We start from the raw sequence: 23,096 nt of genomic DNA on the forward strand, positions 1-23,096 counted from the left end.
TCTAATGGCTTAATCTATATAAATGTCGATACCATAGGCACTGCAAATCTGAAAGCTTTTTTTCCTTTCTTCGACCACTTCCTTAAATCCTCAACACAAGCATAACATACGCTGTGAGGAGCCCAACCTTTGTCTTGGTAACCAATTTTCATACCAAAATATGCAAAATACACCTTTTTTACAAAGTCAGTAATGTTTCTCTGACGTTTTTTAATATCAAAATCCCCACATATGTAACAAAATGTTATTTGACAGTTTTTACAATCAAACTTAAAACCGTATGAGTCAAACACTGAAAAGTGAGGTTATGGTATTTAGAATAAAGGAACTATACGGCCGTTAATGAAGAGGAAGAAGAACAAAGAGTGTTGTACAATTCATTAACAGTGCTACAAACCAAGAAACATTAGATTTCTCTGCTCGTTAAACAAAATAAAATGTAATTATGCAATTTTAAATGTTAAATTGTGAAATAATGCTGGGCGATACAGCATTTTTAGTATGATCTTCGGACTCAGCACACTCAAATACACAAGATAGAGACAATTTTATCAAAAAAGTTTTTTCATCGCTGGCCTGTGTAATTTTCATGATTTTTCCAGATTTAGTTCATCTGGATCATATTGAAATTTTGGTTGTAAACAAACCTTCCGGAGTTTTTTAGAATTAACCAGATCCCAAAACCATGGACTATAAATAATTTTATATATTAGGGAAAAGAAAACGAAAAACAGAAGAATTATCTATAATATAATAACAGAAACATTATATATAAATTAAGTATATTTTCATTTATGACTATTTAAACAAAAGACGAAGGAATAAACTAAACTAGCATATACTATTCACTAAATAAAACAATACTCGGAAAGAAAGATGTAAAAACTAGAGATAAATATGAGTTTTTAACGCAGTAATTATCCCATCTATCAGTGACGGACCTAGACATTTGCCTTGGTGGGCTTCCAACTTGGGAAGGGGGACTTTCAACTTATTGGGGGGGGGGGGACTTCCAATGAAATACCAACCAAAAGACATAACACAGATAAACCCAAACTACATAAAAGACATAAATAATAACTTTCTGTTCCTGTAAAGTTATTGTTGTTAATGTGTTGCTTAAATATTAAATAGCTTCAAAAGTCGGTTGTGGCGGATCTATAATTTGCCTTGGATGGGGAACTTCTAATGAAATACCAACTAAAAGACATAAAACAGATAAATACAAACTACATAAAAGACATAAATAATAGGTTTTCTTTAATTTTGGACTTTCTTGGGGGTGAGGAATTTCGCATTTTCACCCCCAGGTATCCGCTTCTGTCATTTATTACACATACGAGTAAAACATGGACAGTACAGAAAGAAAAAAACACGAAACAAAAATAGCTACGGGAATAAAATACACTGGGGCGCAAAATTAACCGGACATTCAGATTTTCCTAAGAACTGGCGTTGAAAAAAGTTTAAGATGTTCCTGATTGAGTATTTAATAATAAACAAAATTTAAAAGTCAAATTTATTACAACTCAAGAATGATCCACAGAAAAAACAATAAACAGCTCGAAAAAATTGAAAATCTGCAAAGAAACAAATGGAAAACGATATTTAGCAGAGTGTATTATCTCCACGAGCCCTAATTACGACTCTTATCACGCATACTTCGGATTAAGGCAGCAAAGTCTGCTTGAGGGATTTGCTTCCATTCGTCACGAACTGCTTGCTTCAAATCATTCATGGTTTCAAACTCACCATGGTTACGTCGAATACGTCGTCCCAGAATATCCCATGCATGCTCTATTGGATTTAAGTCTGCACTCCTTGGGGGCCATGGTAATAAAGGAATCCCAACTTCATCCAAGTAATCCCATGTTATTTTTGCGATGTGCGGACGAGCATTATCTTGCATCAGAAGAAAGTTTTCTTCAACATATGGGGCAAATGGCACTACAGGATCTTCCAAACATTGCTGAATATACCGTTGGGCGTTCAAATTGCCTCCTTGAATTGTAACAAGTTCTGTATGAGCCTCTAGGAAAATGCCTGTCCACACCATTATACCACCTCCACCAAATTGAACTCTCGGAGTAAAACAACATCGCTGATAACGTTCACCAGCTCTTCTCCAGATCCTAGGCCGCCCATCTGACGAGTATCTGTTAAATGTTGATTTATCCGTGAAAAGTACAGCACTCCAATCGTCAACACGACAAGTAAGATGTTCGCGAGCGAACTGTAAACGTTGCCTACGATGATCTGCTGTTAATAGAGGTGAAGTGACAGGTGTTCTGCACCTTAATCCATATTTATTTAAGCGTCTTCGAACGGTATAAACGGAAACTGTTTCTATGGACATCAGAACAAGTACTGATGCTGATAATGTACGATCTCGTAACGCTTGTAACCTAAGAAAGCGATCATCAACTTGACTTGTGCTTCGTCTACCTTGACTTGGCCTCCTGGTATATGGTCCTGCTTCCCGAAATATTTGCGATGTAACGAATGCTCCGCCCATCATCCTGTAAAGCAACAGCTTGTGCTACTTCTTCTGGTGTCATAATTTTTTTAATGCAAGTTTTAAACAGGAGACAATACAAAAACCTACAGTCGAACTTATAATCAGGTACAGTACCACAATGAAAATTTAATTAATACTAAGCCACTATTTCAAATGAATAACAAAACGTATCTGTAAAAGTGTTATGGTTCGCACAAATCATCTAAACAGGTTCAAACAAGAAAAAACGTTATCGCTAATAAGGTATACAATACAATTCAAACAAATTAAACAAGTTTTGATCTAAACACCAACAAAAAACAAAAAAATCTGAGTGTCCGGTTAATTTTGCACCCCAGCGTATCTTAGAAGGATTGCTGAAAAGAGAAAAAGAATAGATAGAGAAATGAAGAAATTAGAAACAGGTAAATCAAGACCCTCTACTGGAAACAATTGAGTGGAAACAGTTGGACTGGTACGGACATCTAATGAGGAAAAACCAAAATAATTTAAGTAAGAGGATAGATAATAAAAGCAAAGAAAACAAAGAACAGTAAGACGCTGAAAGGCATAAGGATTTACGCGAAGAAGAATACTACTTAAACACCAAATTGTCGACTTTGCTACTATGCTATTATAGCACTAATTTTTGAGGGATGCGACAGCCCTTGATTTATATTCTTACGTGCAGTTTTAATTATTCTTTTAATCCTGCTAATGTAATTATTTGTTACGAAACTGTTCATTTCCACCAAAAACTAACTGAAAAGCTTTTATCTAACGCTGTAACATGATGCCACCACTTTTCAGGAATGAATAACATTTCTCCTGGTTCTAAAAGACATTTAAACATGGTCGCTTTGGTAAACTGCGGATGTTCCTCTAAATCAGGCTGTACGGGATTCACTTGTGCTGTATTGTTTAGGAGCTTTTCTTCGTGTGGATACAAGTATTGTGTATCGGATGGAGCAAAAAGGATGACCTGTTTTGTACCGTAAACCTAAAAGTGACAAAAATTTTAATGCAAATTATTAAATACGTTAGTAATATAATTTATACAGAATATTGACAACTTGGCATATTTTATTATTTGATACGAAAAAAAGGCATTAAACTTAATTAAAATAAACGGAGTTATGTTATATACAGTACGTAAATCTTTGAGCTGGACATCTTTGGTACTATACATTGAGGTAAGTTTGAACAGTGAAGCGGAGAGTATTATCGTTTTAAAATGTTTATTTACACTTCTCCAGAAAAGGTTCAAATAATTACATGGTATTATCAAGGCAATTCTTTGTTAGAATGTGTAGATCTATTTGCTAATACTTTCGAAAATAGACCGATACCTAGTAGACAAACAATTGCAAATATTGTAAGTTGTTTTAAAACACATTATTGTTTACAATACTGTACAAAATGTCACAAAAGAAAAGAGATGTTCCCGAAAAAACAGCAGGAAATCGAAAGGAGATATTTATGATACCATTGAGGTATAACTCCAGAACCACTAGAAGTGTCGTCGAGGAGTTGGAGGTCTCACATATCGCAGATAATGAAATTAAAAAAAAATATATGTAATAATAAGTTTCGTAGACTGGAGTTTTGTAAAGCTGCAATAAATGCATCTTACGAAAATGATAATTTTATAAAAACTATCCTTTTCACCTATAAATCGTCATTTTCAGAACGGGGTCATCACAATCCTTCCATAAAAATGAACATCGAAGTATTGTACATCGGACCCAACGCCCTCAAAATCTTAATGTGTGAACCGGCATTAGGTGATCATGTAATTGGTCCATTTTACATTGAGGAAGTTCTGAATTCAGCTAAGTATTTTATTAATGGGTTGGAATATTATTCCAACTATTCAGAATCTCCCATATATACGTTTAGAAGATCCCGTGTATAATGCTTGTATCGTGAGAAATTATTTAAACACAATTTTTCAGGATTGCATTATAAGCGGAACAAGCCAAATTAAATGGCCTGCGAGATCTCCCGAATTGGCTCCCATGGATTTCTTTTTCTGGGGACATCTTAAATCCACCATCTACGGCAACGATCTCGAGAGGGCATATAATCTAGTTGATTTAGAAAATAAAATATGAAATGCATGTGCTACGATTATGCCACAACAACTGGCAAACGTAAGACAAGCATTTTATAATAGACTAGCACTGGTATTCATAGTGCGTCGCCAGGAAGAGTCACCGACGGCTTTTCAGTTAGCGAACACTCCATCGAGATTTCATCTCCTGTTTCATAGTCAATCCTCGGAGAACCGCTAGTGGGCTATCGGTTACTTACTACTCGATATGAAAACGTAGACGTATTTGATGTTTGTCTGTTGTGTTTAGGCTGCCGAACACAAAGCATTTTATTGTTATATCCTCGCCCACGACTGCAAGGTTCATATTTTTTAAAAGTAAATTTAATTTCTATTTCAAAATGAGTGCTTTTGTTGCTTATACAGGGGAAGACAAAGAAATTTTAAAACAGTATCCTATAATTGAAAATAAAAATACGGATGCTACTACAATAAAGAAAAAATCGGAAGCTTGGAATGCAGTTATGCATCATTATAATGCTGTGAGAACTGAAATAGTAAGTAAAAGCATTAACCTGTATAATATTTTATCTTAAAAAATAAATTATTTACTGTAGTAAATGATAACTATAATAAGTACATGTATCTTTTGGCTCATAGTTACCTACATAAATATATTAACTAACCCTTCAAATTTTTAGAGAACTGTTACGCTGCTTAAACGTTGCTGGGATAAAATAAAAAGACAAAAAAAAATGGAATTATCCAAAGAAAGGCAAAATCGCATGTCTACAGGTGGAGGAGGAGGAATTCCAGATACAAATATTTTGCCGGATGTAGAGGTAATTGCCACCCATTTGTCAGAGGAGTTAAGAAATTTAGTGGATAGCGATGCCCAGTATATGGGAAATAAACTTCGTAAACAAATTGCAAATAAAACTTAATGAGCTATTTATAAAAATAAAGAATTTTAGGTTCAAGAAGTAGAAGCCCTGTGTTTCGGAATAATCCTGTTGCAAGCTGTGATATGGTTACGGTAAAAGGTAATTTACAATATGATACTTAAAATGTGAATCTAATTTTATTATGTTTTTAGAAACTCCCTCGACAAGTATACAGAACGAGGAAATTGTGTCTCCTAGAAGTCTTATCATGGATACTATAAAAAGTAATGTTTAACTAACGATATTTAAAATTGGTAACTACATTATTGTTTGTTTTTAGTTAACAGTAGTGTAAGACCCCAAAGAAAAAAAAATCTGCTGTGGACAGGCTCATGGAGATAAGAATTGACAATGCCTTCCTAGAACGTAAACAAATGATAGAATTGCATGAAGCTAGGATGCTGGTTGAAAAAGCCAATTTAGAAAAAGTAGAATTAGAAAAAAAAATTATTATCTGCGAAAACAATTGATTAATTATGTGTGTTTTTTCATTTTTTTATTAGTTTAATTTCAGTAAGGTTATTATTATTTTACTCGTATTTATATTTGTAGGTTATTATTACTTGTAATTATATACATTTATAGTTTATTATTACTCTTATTGTATACACATTCATACGTTATAATTACTCGTAATTAGATTTATTTTTCTTGATTTGTTTTTTATTTATTGATATTATAATGGGAAAAGTGATAGGTTCGTATGGAATTTTCAGTAGTATTGAGCAGGAAAATTTGGAATTTTAAAAAGGGAGAATTGTAGATATTTATCAATTACTTCAACACCGCTAAGTGAAAGAGCGCCAAACGGTGTAACATAAAATTGAAATCAATTAAAATGTTGTTCAATGAGTTTTCTTCGTACAATATGTCCAATATTTTGAGCTTGATTCGGTATGTGAGGTTCATTATCATCTAGTTCTTCTTCCACATTATCTTGTTCATCATTTCCATCATTCACTTTGATCCCAATATTGTGAAGAACTGCACATGCCACAATTATTTCTGGAACTCTTTCCAATTTATTATTTAAACCCCGACTCAAACAACACAATCTTTTTTTCCACAATCCAAACAATCTCTCAACGGTATTTCTTGTTCTAATATGAGATCTGTTATACCTTACTTCTTGTTCAATTCCAGGATTTAAAAGAGGCGTCATTAAATACGGTAAACAACCATTGCCACTATCTCCAAGAAGAAATCCTGTTAAACTGCCATTCTCGAAACGGTGTTTCACTGAACTATTATTGAAGATCATCGAATCATGTTCTCTTCCTGGCCAACGAGCTACAACATCGAAAATTTCTAAATTGGGTCCACCCACTACTTGGACGTTTATTGAAAAATATCTTTTCCTGTTTCTATATACCTCGGCCATATTCCCTCCAGGACTTTTTATTGGTATGTGGGTACAGTCTATACACCCTGTTACTTTGGGAAAATTGGCAATATCGTAAAACAGCCTTTGATTCTTTCTCTGGTTTTTGACACCTTCAGGAAATTGTATATATGTGGGTAATAGCTGAGCAAGTAGCCGGGAAATTTTAAAAATGCATCTCGAAACCGTGGGTTGTGAAAATCCTCTAAGATCTCCAGTTACAATCTAAAAATTAAATTAAAATTAACTATACGATCTACCATATATATATATATATATATATATATATATATATATATATATATATATATATATATATATATTTTATATTACAATATTAAAAAATATATACATATATCATGTTCCGAAAATATATTCTTTAATTTATCCTACCTGAAAATTTCCAGTAGCATAAAATCTCAAGGCAACTAAAAGACATAAAATGGGTGGAAACGGTAATCCACGTCGATTAATTTTCTCCATTTCATCATATATTACTGGCAACATTATTTCAATAACTGTTTGTTTTCGAAATCTATACCTTTTTCTAAATTCATTATCACTATAAAAGTGTAATGGACTTTGCATGTCCCTTATATATCTTCTGGGTACTTGTAATATATCGTTTTGTTCATTTATTTCTCTGTTAACTACATAATATTGATGTAAATCGTCCATCGCAAGCTTATTTCAAATTGACGGGCGAATGGCCAGAGCATGCATATACCTTCTCCGGCGAACTTTCGAAAATCTCTAAACAGGGCATGGGTCATTCGAGTGTGAGATCACTGTGAAAGCGACTGGCGCATATCCAGCGACTGTTCGGAGAATGATGCTTTACGCTTGCGTCAACCAGGCTGTAGGTCGACTATGAAACATAGATATGGTGGTGAACAGCCAGCGGCGCGCTGGAGGCGGACTATGAATACAAGTGTTACGTTCGTATTCATAGTCCGACTCCAGCGCGTCGCTGGCTGTTCACCACCATATCTATGTTTCATAGTCGACTTACAGCCTGGTTGACGCAAGCGTAAAGCATCTTTCTCCGAACAGTCGCTGGCATGTCGCTGGATACGCGCCAGTCGCTTTCACAGTGATCTCACACTCGAATGACGCATGCCCTGTTTAGAGATTTTCGAAGGTTCGCCAGAGAAGGTATATGCATGCTCTGGCGATTCGCCCGTCAATTTCAAATACGTTTGCGATGGACGATTTACATCAATATTATGTAGTTAACCGAGAAATAAATGAACAAAACGATATATTACAAGTACCCAGAAGATATTATAAGGGACATGCAAAATCCATTACACTTTTATAATGATAATGAATTTAGAAAAAGGTATAGATTTCGAAAACAAACAGTTATTGAAATAATGATGCCAGTAATATATGATGAAATGGTGAAAATTAATCGACGTGGATTACCGTTTCCACCCATTTTATGTCTTTTAGTTGCCTTGAGATTTTATGCTACTGGAAATTTTCAGGTAGGATAAATTAAAGAATATATTTTCAGATATATATATGTTATATATTATATATATATTTTATAATATATATATATATATATATATATATATATATATATATATATATATATATATAATGTTAATTTTAATTTAATTTTTAGATTGTAACTGGAGATCTTAGAGGATTTTCACAACCCACGGTTTCAAGATGCATTTTTAAAATTTCCCGCCTACTTGCTCAGCTATTACTAACATATATAAAATTTTCTGAAGGTCTCGAAAACCAGAGAAAGAACCAAAGGCTGTTTTACGATATTGCCAATTTTCCCAAAGTAACAGGGTGTATAGACTGTACCCACATATCAATAAAAAGTCCTGGAGGGAATATGGCCGAGGTATATAGAAACAGGAAAAGATATTTTTCAATAAACGTCCAAGTAGTGGGTGGACCCAATTTAGAAATTTTCGATGTTGTAGCTCGTTGACCTGGAAGAGAACATGATTCGATGATCTTCAATAATAGTTCAGTGAAACACCGTTTCGAGAATGGCAGTTTAACAGGATTTCTTCTTGGAGATAGTGGCTATGCTTGTTTACCGTATTTAATGACGCCTCTTTTAAATCCTGGAATTGAACAAGAAGTAAGGTATAAGAGATCTCATATTAGAACGAGAAATACCATTGAGAGATTGTTTGGATTGTGGAAAAAAAGATTTTGTTGTTTGAGTCGGGGTTTAAATAATAAATTGGAAAGAGTTCCAGAAATAATTGTGGCATGTGCAGTTCTTCACAATATTGTTATCAAAGTGAATGATGTAAATGATGAACAAGATAATGTGGAAGAAGAACTAGATGATAATAAACCTCACATACCGAATCAAGCTCAAAATATTGGACAGGTTGTACGAAGAAGACTTATTGAACAACATTTTAATTGATTTCAATTTTATGTTACACCGTTTGGCGCTCTTTCACTTAGCTGTGTTGAAGTAATTAATAAATAGTAATTAATTAATAAATATCTACAATTCTCCCTTTTTAAAATTCCAAATTTTCCTGCTCAATACTACTCAAAATTCCATACAAACCTATCACTTTTCCCATTATATATCAATAAATAAAAAACAAATCAAGAAAAATAAATGTATGTACGAGTAATTATAACATATGAATGTGTATAAAATAGAAAATCAAATTAGAAATTGTTAGTGGGACATCAGCTAACAATTAAAAGGTCTTTAGAAAATAAAATTTTTATTTAAACTAATATACTGAATACAATCTATCTGTTGGTTGAGTGGTATTTGCGAATACAATATCCTATGCATAGTCCAGGTTTTTTTTGTCACAATCAGCACACTCGTAAATTGTGTTTTTTCAAATTTTATCCATACAACATATTCTACATCGTTTTTTGTCACGTACTGGTTATATTTCAATATTGATAATGGTCTGACAACATTCCATCCTGTCTTGGTTGTGTGTTCAGTCAAAGTATTGGCAAATTCAGAAGATCCTTTTTCCCTCCTCGTATATTCGCCACTGACTACCCAACGTTTAGCTACTCTTCATACAATTTGTATTATCTTGTAAAAAAAAACCAAGCATTTGCAAGAAAATTGCACTTTCATATAAAAAAAAACGAGTTATTTATCTCGTACTTTTTTTAAGCAAGGCGCAATATTTAATTACTTAATATTATTATTGATATTAAAAAACAATATTAAAAGCTTTAATACTATTACCAATATTAAAAACTTTAATATATTATACATTATAATATTAATATGAATGAGTAGAAGCGATTACATTTAAATTTGGCAAATTGTAACTCCAGCCGACTAGTTCACAAGTACGATTGCTGTAGATCCTTGTCATCAAATACGTCTATGTTTTCATATCGAGTAGTAAGTAACCGATCGCCCACTAGCGGTTCTCCGAAGATTGACTATGAAACAGGAGATGAAATCTCGATGGAGTGTTCGCTAACTGAAGAACCGCCGGCGACTCTTCCTGGCGACGCACTATGAATACCAGTGTTAGTGTCTTGCAATAGAAGGTGGTATATTTGAACCTTTTATTTAGTTTACTTGTTATTTTGTGCAGTAGAATGTATTGTTTGTTTTTCAATTTCTTTAAATGAATTATTTATTTGTATTTAACTATCTTTAGAATAATACTCTTTCGTTTTTCGGTGGGCATAGCCCACAATAAAATTTTTCAAAGGTTTTTGCAATAACAATAATAAAGGTTATTGCAATAACTTTAAATAATTTACGTAGCAGAATTAAATTCCTCGATGCACACCCAATAGTCTTAGTTGATACTAAAAGTTGAAACGTCTGCGAACGATTTACGTATTATGTAACAATAAAACACTGAAAACTTTGTTTTCAAAACTTCCACAAAATTTATTATAAAATCTTATCACTACAGCTGTTTCGGCAGAGTGCCTTTCTCAAGTGATCTATTTTTGGCATGCGTTTACACTTTATACTCTTTAATGAAATAGGTTGAGAAGGGGAGAACTGTTTGTCTCAAGTTGGTCATTCAGAATTATATCTGTTTTTTAATTTGTTAATTTCCATAGATTCTAACAAAGATAGCTTAAGGCCTTTATTTTGAATGTGAAGAATTTGAAATTCGTCATTAAAAGAATGATTATGATCTAGAAGGAGAAGTGCGTATGTAGAATCTGTTTTTCTATTCTTGAAAGCCCTTTTATGTTCTGCTATTCGTTTATTAAAATTTCTACCAGTTTGATCGATGTAAGATTTTGGACAGTCGCCACATTTAAGTTTGTATACGCCACTGTGCAAGTGATTTTTATTTTGGGTCTTGTTGTTTTTAATATATTTGCATAAGTTGTTGTTTGTTCTGAAATCTGGTGTTATTCCTTTCTTTTTTATGTGTTTGGCTATTTTTGTTGATATCTTGCCTGTATATGTAATCGAGCAGAAGGTACTGGGTTTTTTCTCTGGTGGTGGAAATACTAAGTTCAGGGCTTTTTTGTGTAGTTTTTGATTTAACATTTTATTAATTGTTTGTTCATTGTATCCATTGTTTACGACTATTTGCTTAATGATATTTAATTCTATCTAAAAGTTGTATTTTGACATCGGAATTTCTGTTAATCTATGTAACATACTATGATAGGCTGCCAATGTATGTTGTGTGGGATGGGATGATGAATTGTGTATAGTCGTGTCAGTATGGGTAGGTTTATGAAATATGGAGAAGTCATGTTTGTTTTTAAGTCTGATAATTTTTAAATCTAAAAAATTTATGGATTGATTTTGTTTGTTTCTATTGTAAATTCAATATGACTATGAAGTGAATTAATATACGATAAAAATTGGTCGAGTTGCCTGTTAGTTCCTGTGAAACATACCAATGTAGTTCGTCTACGTATCTCCACGAATATAAAAACTGTTTGAATATGGGATGTTTTAAAATATTCATACAGTTTTTATATTGGTAGAGATTCGTAGACGACGTACTGGTATGTTTCACAGGAGCTAATAGGCAACTCGACTAATTTTTATCGTATATTAATTCACTTCAAAGTCATATTGAATTTACAATAGAAACAGAACAAAATCAATACATAAATTTTGTAGATTTAAAAATTATCAGACTTAAAAACAAATATGACTTCTCCATATTTCATAAACCTACCCATACTGACACGACATAGTTTCGATTTAAAAGAAGCCTACTGCTTCATTCTTTTGTTTTTTCTCGATTCGACTGTTATCGCCAAGTATTATTATACTAAGTGACATAGAAATCCGAACACCCAGTTAAATGATTTTATTTCAATAAAATTTGGTGTAATTTATTTATCTTACTGAAAAAAACAAGTGATAAAGTTTTTAGACTTATCAGTTGGAGATTCCGGTTTTTATACTTTTTTTTTTAAATTCACTAACAATCTAAAAATGAATATTTCAGCCGCAGTAAAGATACAAATTTGGCGGATTGTGGTTCTTGACATTCTTTACGATTGGTTACGATGCCTAGAGTACGGAGACCTGTACGATTTCGTCAACATAGGGCCGGTTTCACCAACAACAAATAAATCACTGAATAGTTAATCGTCGAATAAAATTTATTAGTAGAATAAATTTTATTCCGTTTCAATAACTATTTGTAATCCACAGTTAGTTATTCGTCGAATAAGTTCAAAGTGTAATGATTCTCCACAGACTGTACTCGTTGACACCTCTCTTGGCCTCCACCTCTTAGGTGCTTGGCCAAGCGCATCGCACTATTTTTCACTGTAGTCATATACATAACCGATAATATTTGCTATTGGTTGATTAATTTGTCAAAATAATAATAATTGTCAATGTCAATACATAATTTATAAAAAAAAAATCTGTTTGTTGTGGTTGTAAATTATTGTGAATATGAAACTTGTCAAAATGGACAAAAAACGCGAGAGGAGCAAAAATTATTTAGAGAAAGAAATGGAGAACTTTGATAATCTAAACCTAGTTTTGAAGTCCACATCATCAAATTCAGCAAAAGGGTTTCTTCTTTGCAGCTGCAAGCGTGGCCTTGTCCTTCGCTGCTCATTTCCGTCATCAGAGGATGATGATAATGAAGATAATAATCTAAAATAAATATATATGTATACAAAATTCAAATTGTGTGATATAATTACGTTTACCTGCAATACATTGTTGATAATTTCAAGTTAAACTAATGAATTTTCTTTATTATTGATATTTAAAGTGAGGTTAGCTGTCAACTTATTCGAAGAATAAATATTTATTTGGCCGATATTGGACTAATAACTTATTTGGAGTTTATTCATAGAATAAGTCTTATTTGACGTTGGTGAAACGCAGATATGTCAGTTTTATTGGTCGAATAACTTTATTCATTGAATAGACTGCTATTTGTCGTTGGTGAAACCGGCCATTAGTGAGTTTGATAGGGCCCGTATAATGGGACTTCGGGAAGCTGGACTTTCTTTTCGGGAAGTTGCAGTTAGAGTGCAAAGAAGTGTAGACACCGTGGTTAGGTGTTATAAGGCATGGCTTCAAGAAGGCCGTACGCAAAGAGCAAGGGGCACTGGACGCTGCCGTAGAACAACAGACCGTAAAGATCGCCGACTAAGATTATTGGCCTTAAGAGACCGTTTCTCCACTACCAGCTCCATTGCAAATGAATGGTTTGCAGAACACGAAAGACCTATTGACATATGAATTGTTTACTGACGATTAAGAAGTTTTGGCCTGTTTTCATACCGACCACACTGGGTCCTCCCTTTAACTCCAGAACACCGCCGTAATCGCCTTCAGTGGTGCAGAGAACGGTCACTTTGGAATCAGGAATGGAACAGTATTGTCTTTAGTGACAAGTCTCGATTTTGTTTAGGCATGCACGATGGTCGAGCGAGGGTTAGAAGGCGACGTGGTGAAAGGAGGAATCCACAGTTTTTTGTTAAAAGACATGTTCATCACACTGTTGGAGTTATGGTTTGGGGTGCTATAGCTTATGGTTCCAGATCACCTTTAATCTTCATCAGAGGTAACATGAACGCGCAGCGTTATATCCAAGAAGTTCTAGAACCCCACCTTTTACCCTATCTTGACACCCTGGCAAATCCAACTTTCCAACAAGATAATGCCCGACCACATGTTGCAAGAGTCACAATAGACTTCTTTCAACATAATGATGTCACATTGTTAGCATGGCCACCAAGATCTCCCGACTTATCCCCAATTGAGCACGTGTGGGATATGATGGATAGGAGATTGCTCAATTTGCAACGTCCTCCTCAGACTCTACAAGCACTTCGAGAGGAGTTGGTGGTTGCCTGGAATGAGATACCACAAGAGGACATTGACCACATGATCAGAAGCATGCCTAGGCGCGTTGGAGAATGCGTAACACATCGGGGTGCATCCACACATTTTTAAAGGTAAAAGGGCTTTAAAGCAATGCAATCATTTTGAAATTTTAATCATTTACTTATTATGCTTCACTAAGTACTTATACAAAATTTTATTAAAACTGGGTGTTCGGATTTCTATGTCACTTAGTATACTTCTCTTCTATTTCTTCAAGTTGTTCAAAGAATCTTTTTCATATTGGATGAGTGAATCCTCATTTCCTTCAAATACTCCCAGTATTGTCACTTTGTAGCCATATAAAATTTAGATTCATTTTGACAATTCGTTCGTTAATATTTTCCCAGCCAGTAATACGATTCCGTAGAGTTCTTTCAATTATGATTGATTCTGCTTGTTGTATTCATCCTTACCTGAACCAAATTCTTTCCTATCATTGATTAAAAATATAATGTTCCGCCAATCATTAGATTGTCTAATGTCTATAACTAATAGGGCTTTATAATGAATTAAAAACTATACTTGTTGAGTCATCGAAGACTATTCTAATGTTTGGTTATTTGTGTTAATCTATATGTTAATATAGATTAACAAATGCTTCTTGTTATTCTTTTTATGTAGACATGACTCTGTTTTTCAATGCGTCTCCAGTAAGTTGTCGTTCCATCGTTTCCGTGGTCTTCCTATTGGGGAACCGTCTCTTGCCGTCTTTACTACTCTATTTTTTGTCATTCGGCTTAAAGGATCCTTCCATTCTACTCTTCTATTTCTTACCTAGCCCTTGATGTTCTCCACCTTGCATCTATGTCGTATATCTATACTTCTAGCTTGGTCCCATAGTGGTTTACCATACTTTTCTAAGTGTTTTCATCTCTGCTGTTTCTAACATCCTATTTGTCCTCTCTGTGTAGGTCGTGTTTATGCCGCGTATGACATTATTGGTCTGATGACTGTTTTGTAAATTTTGCCTTTCATTTCTTTCCCGATATTTTTATATCTCCATATTGTTTCATTCAGGCAGCCTGGGGCTCTGTTTGCTCTATTTACTTGAAGCTCCACTTCTGTTTCGAGCTTTCCGTAGCTATATAATGTGATGCCTAGATATTTAAACTTCATCACTTGTTCTATTATGTGAACTTCCAGCTCCAATTTACATCTTAGTAATTTTGCTGTTATAACCATGCATTTTGTCTTTTTTGAGGAATTTAACATGTTAAATTTGCTGGCGGATATATTAAATTGATGCAGCATACGTTGTTAATCATCTTCACTTTGAGAGAGTATTGCGTCGTCTGCATAGCAGATTATTTTAAGTTGTTTTTCTCCCATTTGGTATCCTTTTTTAGTTCTTACTTTTTTATTATTTCATCCATAATCAGGTGGAACAATAGAGGACTCAGGTAATCTCCCTGTCTTATCCCATTGCCAGCTTCAATAGGGTTGGTTAGTTCTTCTTCTACTTTTAATTTTATTGTGTTGTTTTGGTAGATATTTTCGATCGTTTTGATTATTCCTAGAAGTATCTCTCTTGCGCACAATAAGTGGATAACGTCCTTTAATTTGACCAGGTAAAATGCCTTCTTAACCAACGACGCAGATATGCTGGTTTGTTGTAGTCTAATGATTTCTCTTGCGCTTGCCTCGTTATAAATATAGCGTCGGTGCAGGATCTTCCCGATCTAAAATCTTGTTCTTCTGCTAGTGTTATAATTTCATTGTTTATTTGTTTGGTTATTAATTTTAGTGTGTTTATTAATTCCTCTGTAATTTTCAGGGTCCGATTTGTCTCTCTTTTTAAAGAAAGGTATTAGGATACTTGATCTCCATTCTTGAGAAATTCTGTTTTGTTTTATTATTTTTTGGATTAGTTTTAGTAGTTGTTTGGTCAGATCTGGTCTGACCAAACATCTATGATCAAAATCGAAACTAGGTTTAGCATTAACAAAAGCAAACGTATATATTTACCTGAGCAAGTAAATTATTACTTGGATCAGTATGCAAGGGAGACACAGTTCCTTTAGGTCCGAACCAAGCATTTATATCAGGGTCAGCATCATTTACACTCATACCGCAATATTCCGGAATACAGATGTCATCTTTCAACTTAGGGATCTAAAATAAATAAATTAATATATATATATATATATATATATATATATATATATATATGAAAGTAAACAATTGCATTTTTTTTTCATTTTGAACTCCAAAACTGTTCTATACGTGTTACGGTTTATTCAATTCTCATCAGAAACACTTGTGGTAGTTCAAATTGAAATTTATAATAACATAACATGACTGAGTACGCTAGCAACGACGTTGCTTTTATACGAAGCAACAAGAAGTAAGGAGACATCTGTTTGATAGCGAATTAGGTGAACCGCAAATCCAAAGCTTACTGGAAGCTATTGAATAAGAATAACCTTTTATTCCAACAATAAATCTATAGTTCACGCTTGAAAACACTACCTTTTGCACTCTTTACATACAGAAAAGACGTTAAAATAAAAGTAAACGATTGAAGTTCTTTTCAATTCATACTCTACGATGGTTCTTGTTACGATAAATGTGAGTCATACCCTAAGCTTAAAACACGGGTCCCCGCTTATACCTGCTATTGGAACTTTCCAGATGAGGATCGAATAATATCGTTGGCGTCCCAACCGAAGGTTAAAGAAGCAGGCAGAAATTTCTAGATAAACAAATCAGGTATAAAACGGACGATTTGAGATTTAAAAGGACAGTCAAAAACAAGTGTCGATTAATAAATTGTTCGCGCGGCTATTTAAATTGTAACCAGTGTGAATGATTTAAATAAATTATATAAGTGTAAATAAATTAATATTTAAGTGTTTCCATGTAGATTAAATAAATAAATGTATGTAAATAAACTCATAAAGTGTTAGTGTTACTGTAAAGTGTAGAATATTTTATAATAAATAAAGTTATTAAATTAAATTTATAAAAACAGTTCATCCTACACATGTTTCGAGTAATTCAACTCTCGTCCGGAACACTTGTGATAGTTCAAACTGAAATTAAATGCGATCTATTAGTTGGCCGTTGTAATTCGCTATCGAAAAGAGGTCTCCTTTCTTCTTGTTGCTTTGTGTAGCGTACTCAGGCATGTTATGTTATTATAAATAAATAAATCTCGTATACTCCTTACTTCAAGCAGCAGTCAGAAGCGTTACTACCTGATTTGTCAATCTGACGTCGTCAAAACCAAAATTATTCAAAATTCAAGTGTAATATATATATATATATATATATATATATATATATATATATATATATATATATATATATATATATATATATATATATATTATTGTGATATTTAAAGTCTTGGTGCGCCAAGCAATAATTAGCTAATTAATTTTTTTGATTAATTAAAATTATTTAAATGATATGATGACTCTATCACAATTTTTAATTCTTTTATCTCAGGGTTAAATTCGTGCTTCAATATCTATGCTATTACATGTGAAAGGTAAGGTCCAGAGAATACCGGAATAATAAAAAACACATATGATCTAACACTATATATTGAAATAAAAATAATGAAACAATTCACACTCAAAAGTTTTCAATAAACAAATCTCATATAAGGATTCTCAAAATTTTGTTCTCCGTACGTGAACAATCAAAATTAATGGTACAAACAATATTAATTGAAATCTCAAAATCCCAAACTATTCTAACTCTCCTAATCAAAATATTTATATCCTTTCTAAATTACGTGTAAAAATTGTGTTATCAATAAAAGAAAAAAACTGCAGAAACAAAAATATCTCTCTCTGATGATGAGTGGTCCAAATCCTTGTTCCTTGTAGACTATATTATCTCCTCTCAACCGCTCCCTATGTAATCAGCAATCTTACACAGATTGTTGCAAGTATATCGTCCTTAATGATCTCCTTCAAAAGCACAAATCATTCAAATTATGATAGCCTTTCTCCTCTCGATAAACTGAATCTCTCGTTGGCCCGAGTGAAAAATGACTCTTGGAATATCTTCTCTTTACGATAAACTGAATCTCTCGTTGGCCTGAACAGTGACTCTTGGAATATAAGTAGAGAAATATGACTTACAATATTTTGCTGCTTCAGCTTCTGTCAGATACACTAACTCCACAAAAACTCACTAACATTCAACACTACTGCTTGCTACATTTCAGGAACCGCCAGAGAACAATCACTGTTCGTCTTACAGACTTGGAAACCAACTGATTCTCCCTTTCTCTCTCCTCGATCTCGCTAAACTTTTTCCTACATACTTATCCCACCTTTTTCAATCTCCGCCAATCAAAACTCGTCACAATTCCCCCATTTTTTCATTTCGATAACAAACAAATTTTTACCTATAATTATAAAATTTCCTAAAACTTATTTACAAATAATATTTTCTATAATTCTTAAAAACTAACAAAAACCTCTTTCTAAAATCTCTTCTATTTGTCTCTAATCACTGCATTAATGTATTTTGGAAAACCCGTTTCAATTGTCTTTGGATTTCACTTAAAATTATGCGGGTCACTCAAGTATAACAAAGAAATAATTTATGTATAGCTTACATTTTGTTTAGTACAGGTAATCCAAGAATTTAATAACTTTCCTTCTTTGAAATGTTTGTTGTTTATTATCTTACTTATCTGAATTATTTTAATGTTTTTGAACTTTGAAATATTTTAATCAACCCAATATTTTTCTCGATTTTACATATCATAACAAATCCCCGCCATTTGATCTACCGAAAACTCTTTGTTAAATTTTAAAAATGACAAAAGTTTTCTAGGATCAAATTATTTCACTATGTTATTAAAATCTACTTATGATACTGATAAATGTCGTGAATGTTAAAATACCCCGTATATTGCCTGTCTTTATACGGGATTGGATATATTTTCGTTTTAAATTTTTCCAAGTATTTTCCCTTAAAAGAAAGTTCATAAATTTTAGCCACTCGGTTTACTTCATTAACAAGATCTCCATGGTTTCCTAAAATCCTCTCTATTTTCTTTCCCATGTTTTCTCCACAATTTATTTTTCTTTCATCCTCCTTTTGTTCACATGTGTTCACTGTCCATAATACTTCTTCACTAAATTCTGGATTCTCGTCCATCAGTGCCATTTTTTCTTCTGTTTTCTTTTTATCCTCTAATTCCCTTTGGTATTCCGAGCACCATGTTTCTATTCCTTTCATTTCTCTGATGATACTTTCTTTTTCTTCCTGCTTCCATTCTGTTTTATCGTCGGTTGCCAACAATTCTTCTGTACCTTCTATTTCCTGTTTTTCTCTGGTCTCCATCTTTTTTTCCTGCTTTCTTTTCGAACTCTTCTTCTTTTTCTTCCTTCTCTTTTTCTCTTCTGTTAGATCTTGTTCTTGTACTTTCGGTTTATCCTCTACAGTCATATCGATTTCTTTGCGGTTTTCCTGTGCATTGATCCTTCCAGAATTTGCTTTCCTATCTGTTTGCTTTTCTTCTCCTGTGTTGTCTGGTTCTGCTCTGATTTCCAGTTTATTTTCCGAAAAATTTATGGTGATATCTTTTTTCCTCAATTCATCAATTCCCGCTATCATATCATGATTTAAATCTTCAATCACCACACATTTCATAATATGGAATTTGTTTCCCACTCTTATCTGTACTCCCAAACCTTCGTTTACTGTCGTCAAATTTTTATTGTTTGCACCCACTAAATCAACCCTAGGAATCTTATACACAAATCTGTCCAAATTTAATTCTTTTACTAGTTTTTTATTGATTAGCGATATCTCCGAGCCAGAATCAATCACAATTTTAATCGCTTTATGTTTTATAAATGCATCTAAAAATATTAGATTAGAATTAGAAATTTGTCTTTCGTTTCCTATTGCTACATGATTCATCTCCCTTCTATTTTGTTGTTGGAAGCTCTGGTTATTTCTATCGTCCCTTTGTTCGTTAGTATTCCTATTCGGAGGATTTTGTGCATCTCTATTCCTGTTGTGATTTTCATATGTTCTATGTTGTGTTGTGTTCTATATTCGTTTGTTGATCTGGGATGTCGGTTTCTCTGGTCATAATTTGATGAATACCTTCTTTCCGGTCCATTATATTGGTCATGTTGTCTTCTATTTCTCATTTCTTTTCTTTTCGCTTCTTTTAATTGAAGGAATTGGCACAAACTATCAATATCTTGATAGTTTCTCAAAATCACGTGATCTTCCAAAGTTTCCTCAAAATGTCTGCTGATCATTTCTACCAGCTGTTCGGTAGAATATTTGTATTCTGGATATTTTGAATTGTTATATATCTGCAAAGCATATCTTTCTTCAGATATTCCCATTTTTTCGTGATATTTTCCATTCTGTAGCTCTTGGTTGATTTCTCTCTGTTTATTTTTCCCCCAGAAATAGTTGAGAAATTTATTTTCAAAATCTGTCCAATTTTCAAACTCATCTTCCTTGCTTTCATACCATAACGCTGCTCCTTCTTTCAAATGGTTTCTAATTGTTTCTTTGCACTCGTCAAAATATCTAATATGTTGTAATTTGGTTTTCAAATTTTTAACAAACGGTACTGGGTGTGTTTTCCGAATATCCCCGCCAAATTGTATTTTCGCCTCGCTTGTTCCATGGATGATAACTTCTTTTCTCTCTACCCCTCTTAGTTCAATTTCTGCCATTTGTTTTTCATTTTGCTTTAATCTTCTTTCTACTTCCTTCCTGTCTTCTTGTAGCGCCATTTCAAATTTTTCTTCTAACTGTTCTAATTCCTTTTTCTGGACCGTCTTACTATCTTTCATTACATTTTCAAGTTTGCTTTCTAATTCCTCCAAATTATCTTTAATTCTCATTTCTTGTTCTTTCATATCATTTTTAATTTCATTAATCTCTTCTATTTGTTGTATCAGTTCTTTCTTTATCCCCTCAACACATCCTCTAATTTCCTGTTCATAGTTTTCCAGACGCTGCTCTATATTGCTCATTGTTTGTTTTGTTTCCCGTTGGTTTTCTTCCATTTTTAGTGATGTTTCTTGTTGATTTCTATCCATTTTATCCATTTTCTTTGATGTTTCATTTTGGTTTTTCTCTATTGTTTGTTTTGTTTCTGCCATTGTTTGTTTTGTTTCATCCATTTTTTGTGACTGGAGTTGCATTAGTTGTAATATTTTATCTATTCCTGATAGTTCTTTTCTCTCCTCAACTATTGTCACATTTCCTTCATTATCCGATACTTCTTCCAAAATTGTTTCATCTTCTCTGTTATCCTCCTTCCTTTCCTGCATTTTACTTTGTCTCCTTGTGACAGACATGTTGTTACTTTTTGTTATTGTTTTTGTCCCCGCCAAATGTGAAATTTTACAACACTCTATATGTCTCAGAACACGACAATATTTCTCCCCAAATGTATTAAATTTTCACGACAAATATCAAATATGCAATCAGTAAAATTCAAATAATTCAAAATAAATATCAAATGTACGATTGGTAAAGAAAATAAAATCAAATAATTCAATAGCAGTAAATATCCACTAACTACGATCAATCAATAAATCAAATTTATATTCCCTGGAAAAATTGTCAAAATACTTTCAAATTCAAATTCCCTCAATGTTATATGTTTTTATCTCTGGATCACCTGTACTTATTCCAGATCTCTTTCCCTTCCTTCAAATGTAAAGCTGCGATATTTTCAAGCCCCACGTTTTGGAAGCCAGTTATTGTGATATTTAAAGTCTTGGTGCGCCAAGCAATAATTAGCTAATTAATTTTTTTGATTAATTAAAATTATTTAAATGATATGATTATGACTCTATCACAATTTTTAATTCTTTTATCTCAGGGTTAAATTCGTGCTTCAATATCTATGTTATTACATGTGAAAGGTAAGGTCCAGAGAATACCGGAATAATAAAAAACACATATGATCTAACACTATATATTGAAATAAAAATAATGAAACAATTCACACTCAAAAGTTTTCAATAAACAAATCTCATATAAGGATTCTCAAAATTTTGTTCTCCGTACGTGAACAATCAAAATTAATGGTACAAACAATATTAATTGAAATCTCAAAATCCCAAACTATTCTAACTCTCCTAATCAAAATATTTATATCCTTTCTAAATTACGTGTAAAAATTGTGTTATCAATAAAAGAAAAAAACTGCAGAAACAAAAATATCTCTCTCTGATGATGAGTGGTCCAAATCCTTGTTCCTTGTAGACTATATTATCTCCTCTCAACCGCTCCCTATGTAATCAGCAATCTTACACAGATTGTTGCAAGTATATCGTCCTTAATGATCTCCTTCAAAAGCACAAATCATTCAAATTATGATAGCCTTTCTCCTCTCGATAAACTGAATCTCTCGTTGGCCCGAGTGAAAAATGACTCTTGGAATATCTTCTCTTTACGATAAACTGAATCTCTCGTTGGCCTGAACAGTGACTCTTGGAATATAAGTAGAGAAATATGACTTACAATATTTTGCTGCTTCAGCCTCTGTCAGATACACTAACTCCACAAAAACTCACTAACATTCAACACTACTGCTTGCTACATTTCAGGAACCGCCAGAGAACAATCACTGTTCGTCTTACAGACTTGGAAACCAACTGATTCTCCCTTTCTCTCTCCTCGATCTCGCTAAACTTTTTCCTACATACTTATCCCACCTTTTTCAATCTCCGCCAATCAAAACTCGTCACAATTCCCCCATTTTTTCATTTCGATAACAAACAAATTTTTACCTATAATTATAAAATTTCCTAAAACTTATTTACAAATAATATTTTCTATAATTCTTAAAAACTAACAAAAACCTCTTTCTAAAATCTCTTCTATTTGTCTCTAATCACTGCATTAATGTATTTTGGAAAACCCGTTTCAAT

At 33.0% G+C, this 23,096-nt stretch overlaps 2 protein-coding genes across 4 annotated transcripts in view; one reads left to right on the forward strand and one right to left on the reverse strand.

Moving 5' to 3' along the window:
- Window positions 1–733: 733 nt before the first annotated feature.
- JMJD5 (Jumonji domain containing 5) overlaps window positions 734–23,096 on the reverse strand; it is a 40,637-nt gene continuing 18,274 nt past the window's right edge. For all 3 annotated transcript variants that reach the window (XM_072543796.1, XM_072543798.1, XM_072543797.1), the window contains 2 exons: window positions 16,177–16,323; window positions 734–3,497 (listed from right to left, as the gene is read on the reverse strand). In XM_072543796.1, the coding sequence (XP_072399897.1) occupies window positions 3,240–3,497; window positions 16,177–16,323 (405 nt within the window). In that variant the 3' untranslated portion in view covers window positions 734–3,239. The remainder of the gene's footprint in view (window positions 3,498–16,176; window positions 16,324–23,096) is intronic.
- LOC140449747 (uncharacterized) lies at window positions 4,086–6,046 on the forward strand. The gene is made up of 4 exons (XM_072543067.1): window positions 4,086–5,468; window positions 5,525–5,593; window positions 5,647–5,718; window positions 5,775–6,046. Exons 1-4 carry the CDS (start codon window positions 5,306–5,308, stop codon window positions 5,834–5,836), a joined length of 366 nt encoding a protein of 121 aa, XP_072399168.1. The 5' UTR covers window positions 4,086–5,305; the 3' UTR covers window positions 5,837–6,046.

The sequence above is a fragment of the Diabrotica undecimpunctata genome, chromosome 9 (genome assembly GCF_040954645.1).
Source record: "Diabrotica undecimpunctata isolate CICGRU chromosome 9, icDiaUnde3, whole genome shotgun sequence".
Taxonomy (NCBI): Eukaryota; Metazoa; Arthropoda; class Insecta; order Coleoptera; family Chrysomelidae; genus Diabrotica; species Diabrotica undecimpunctata.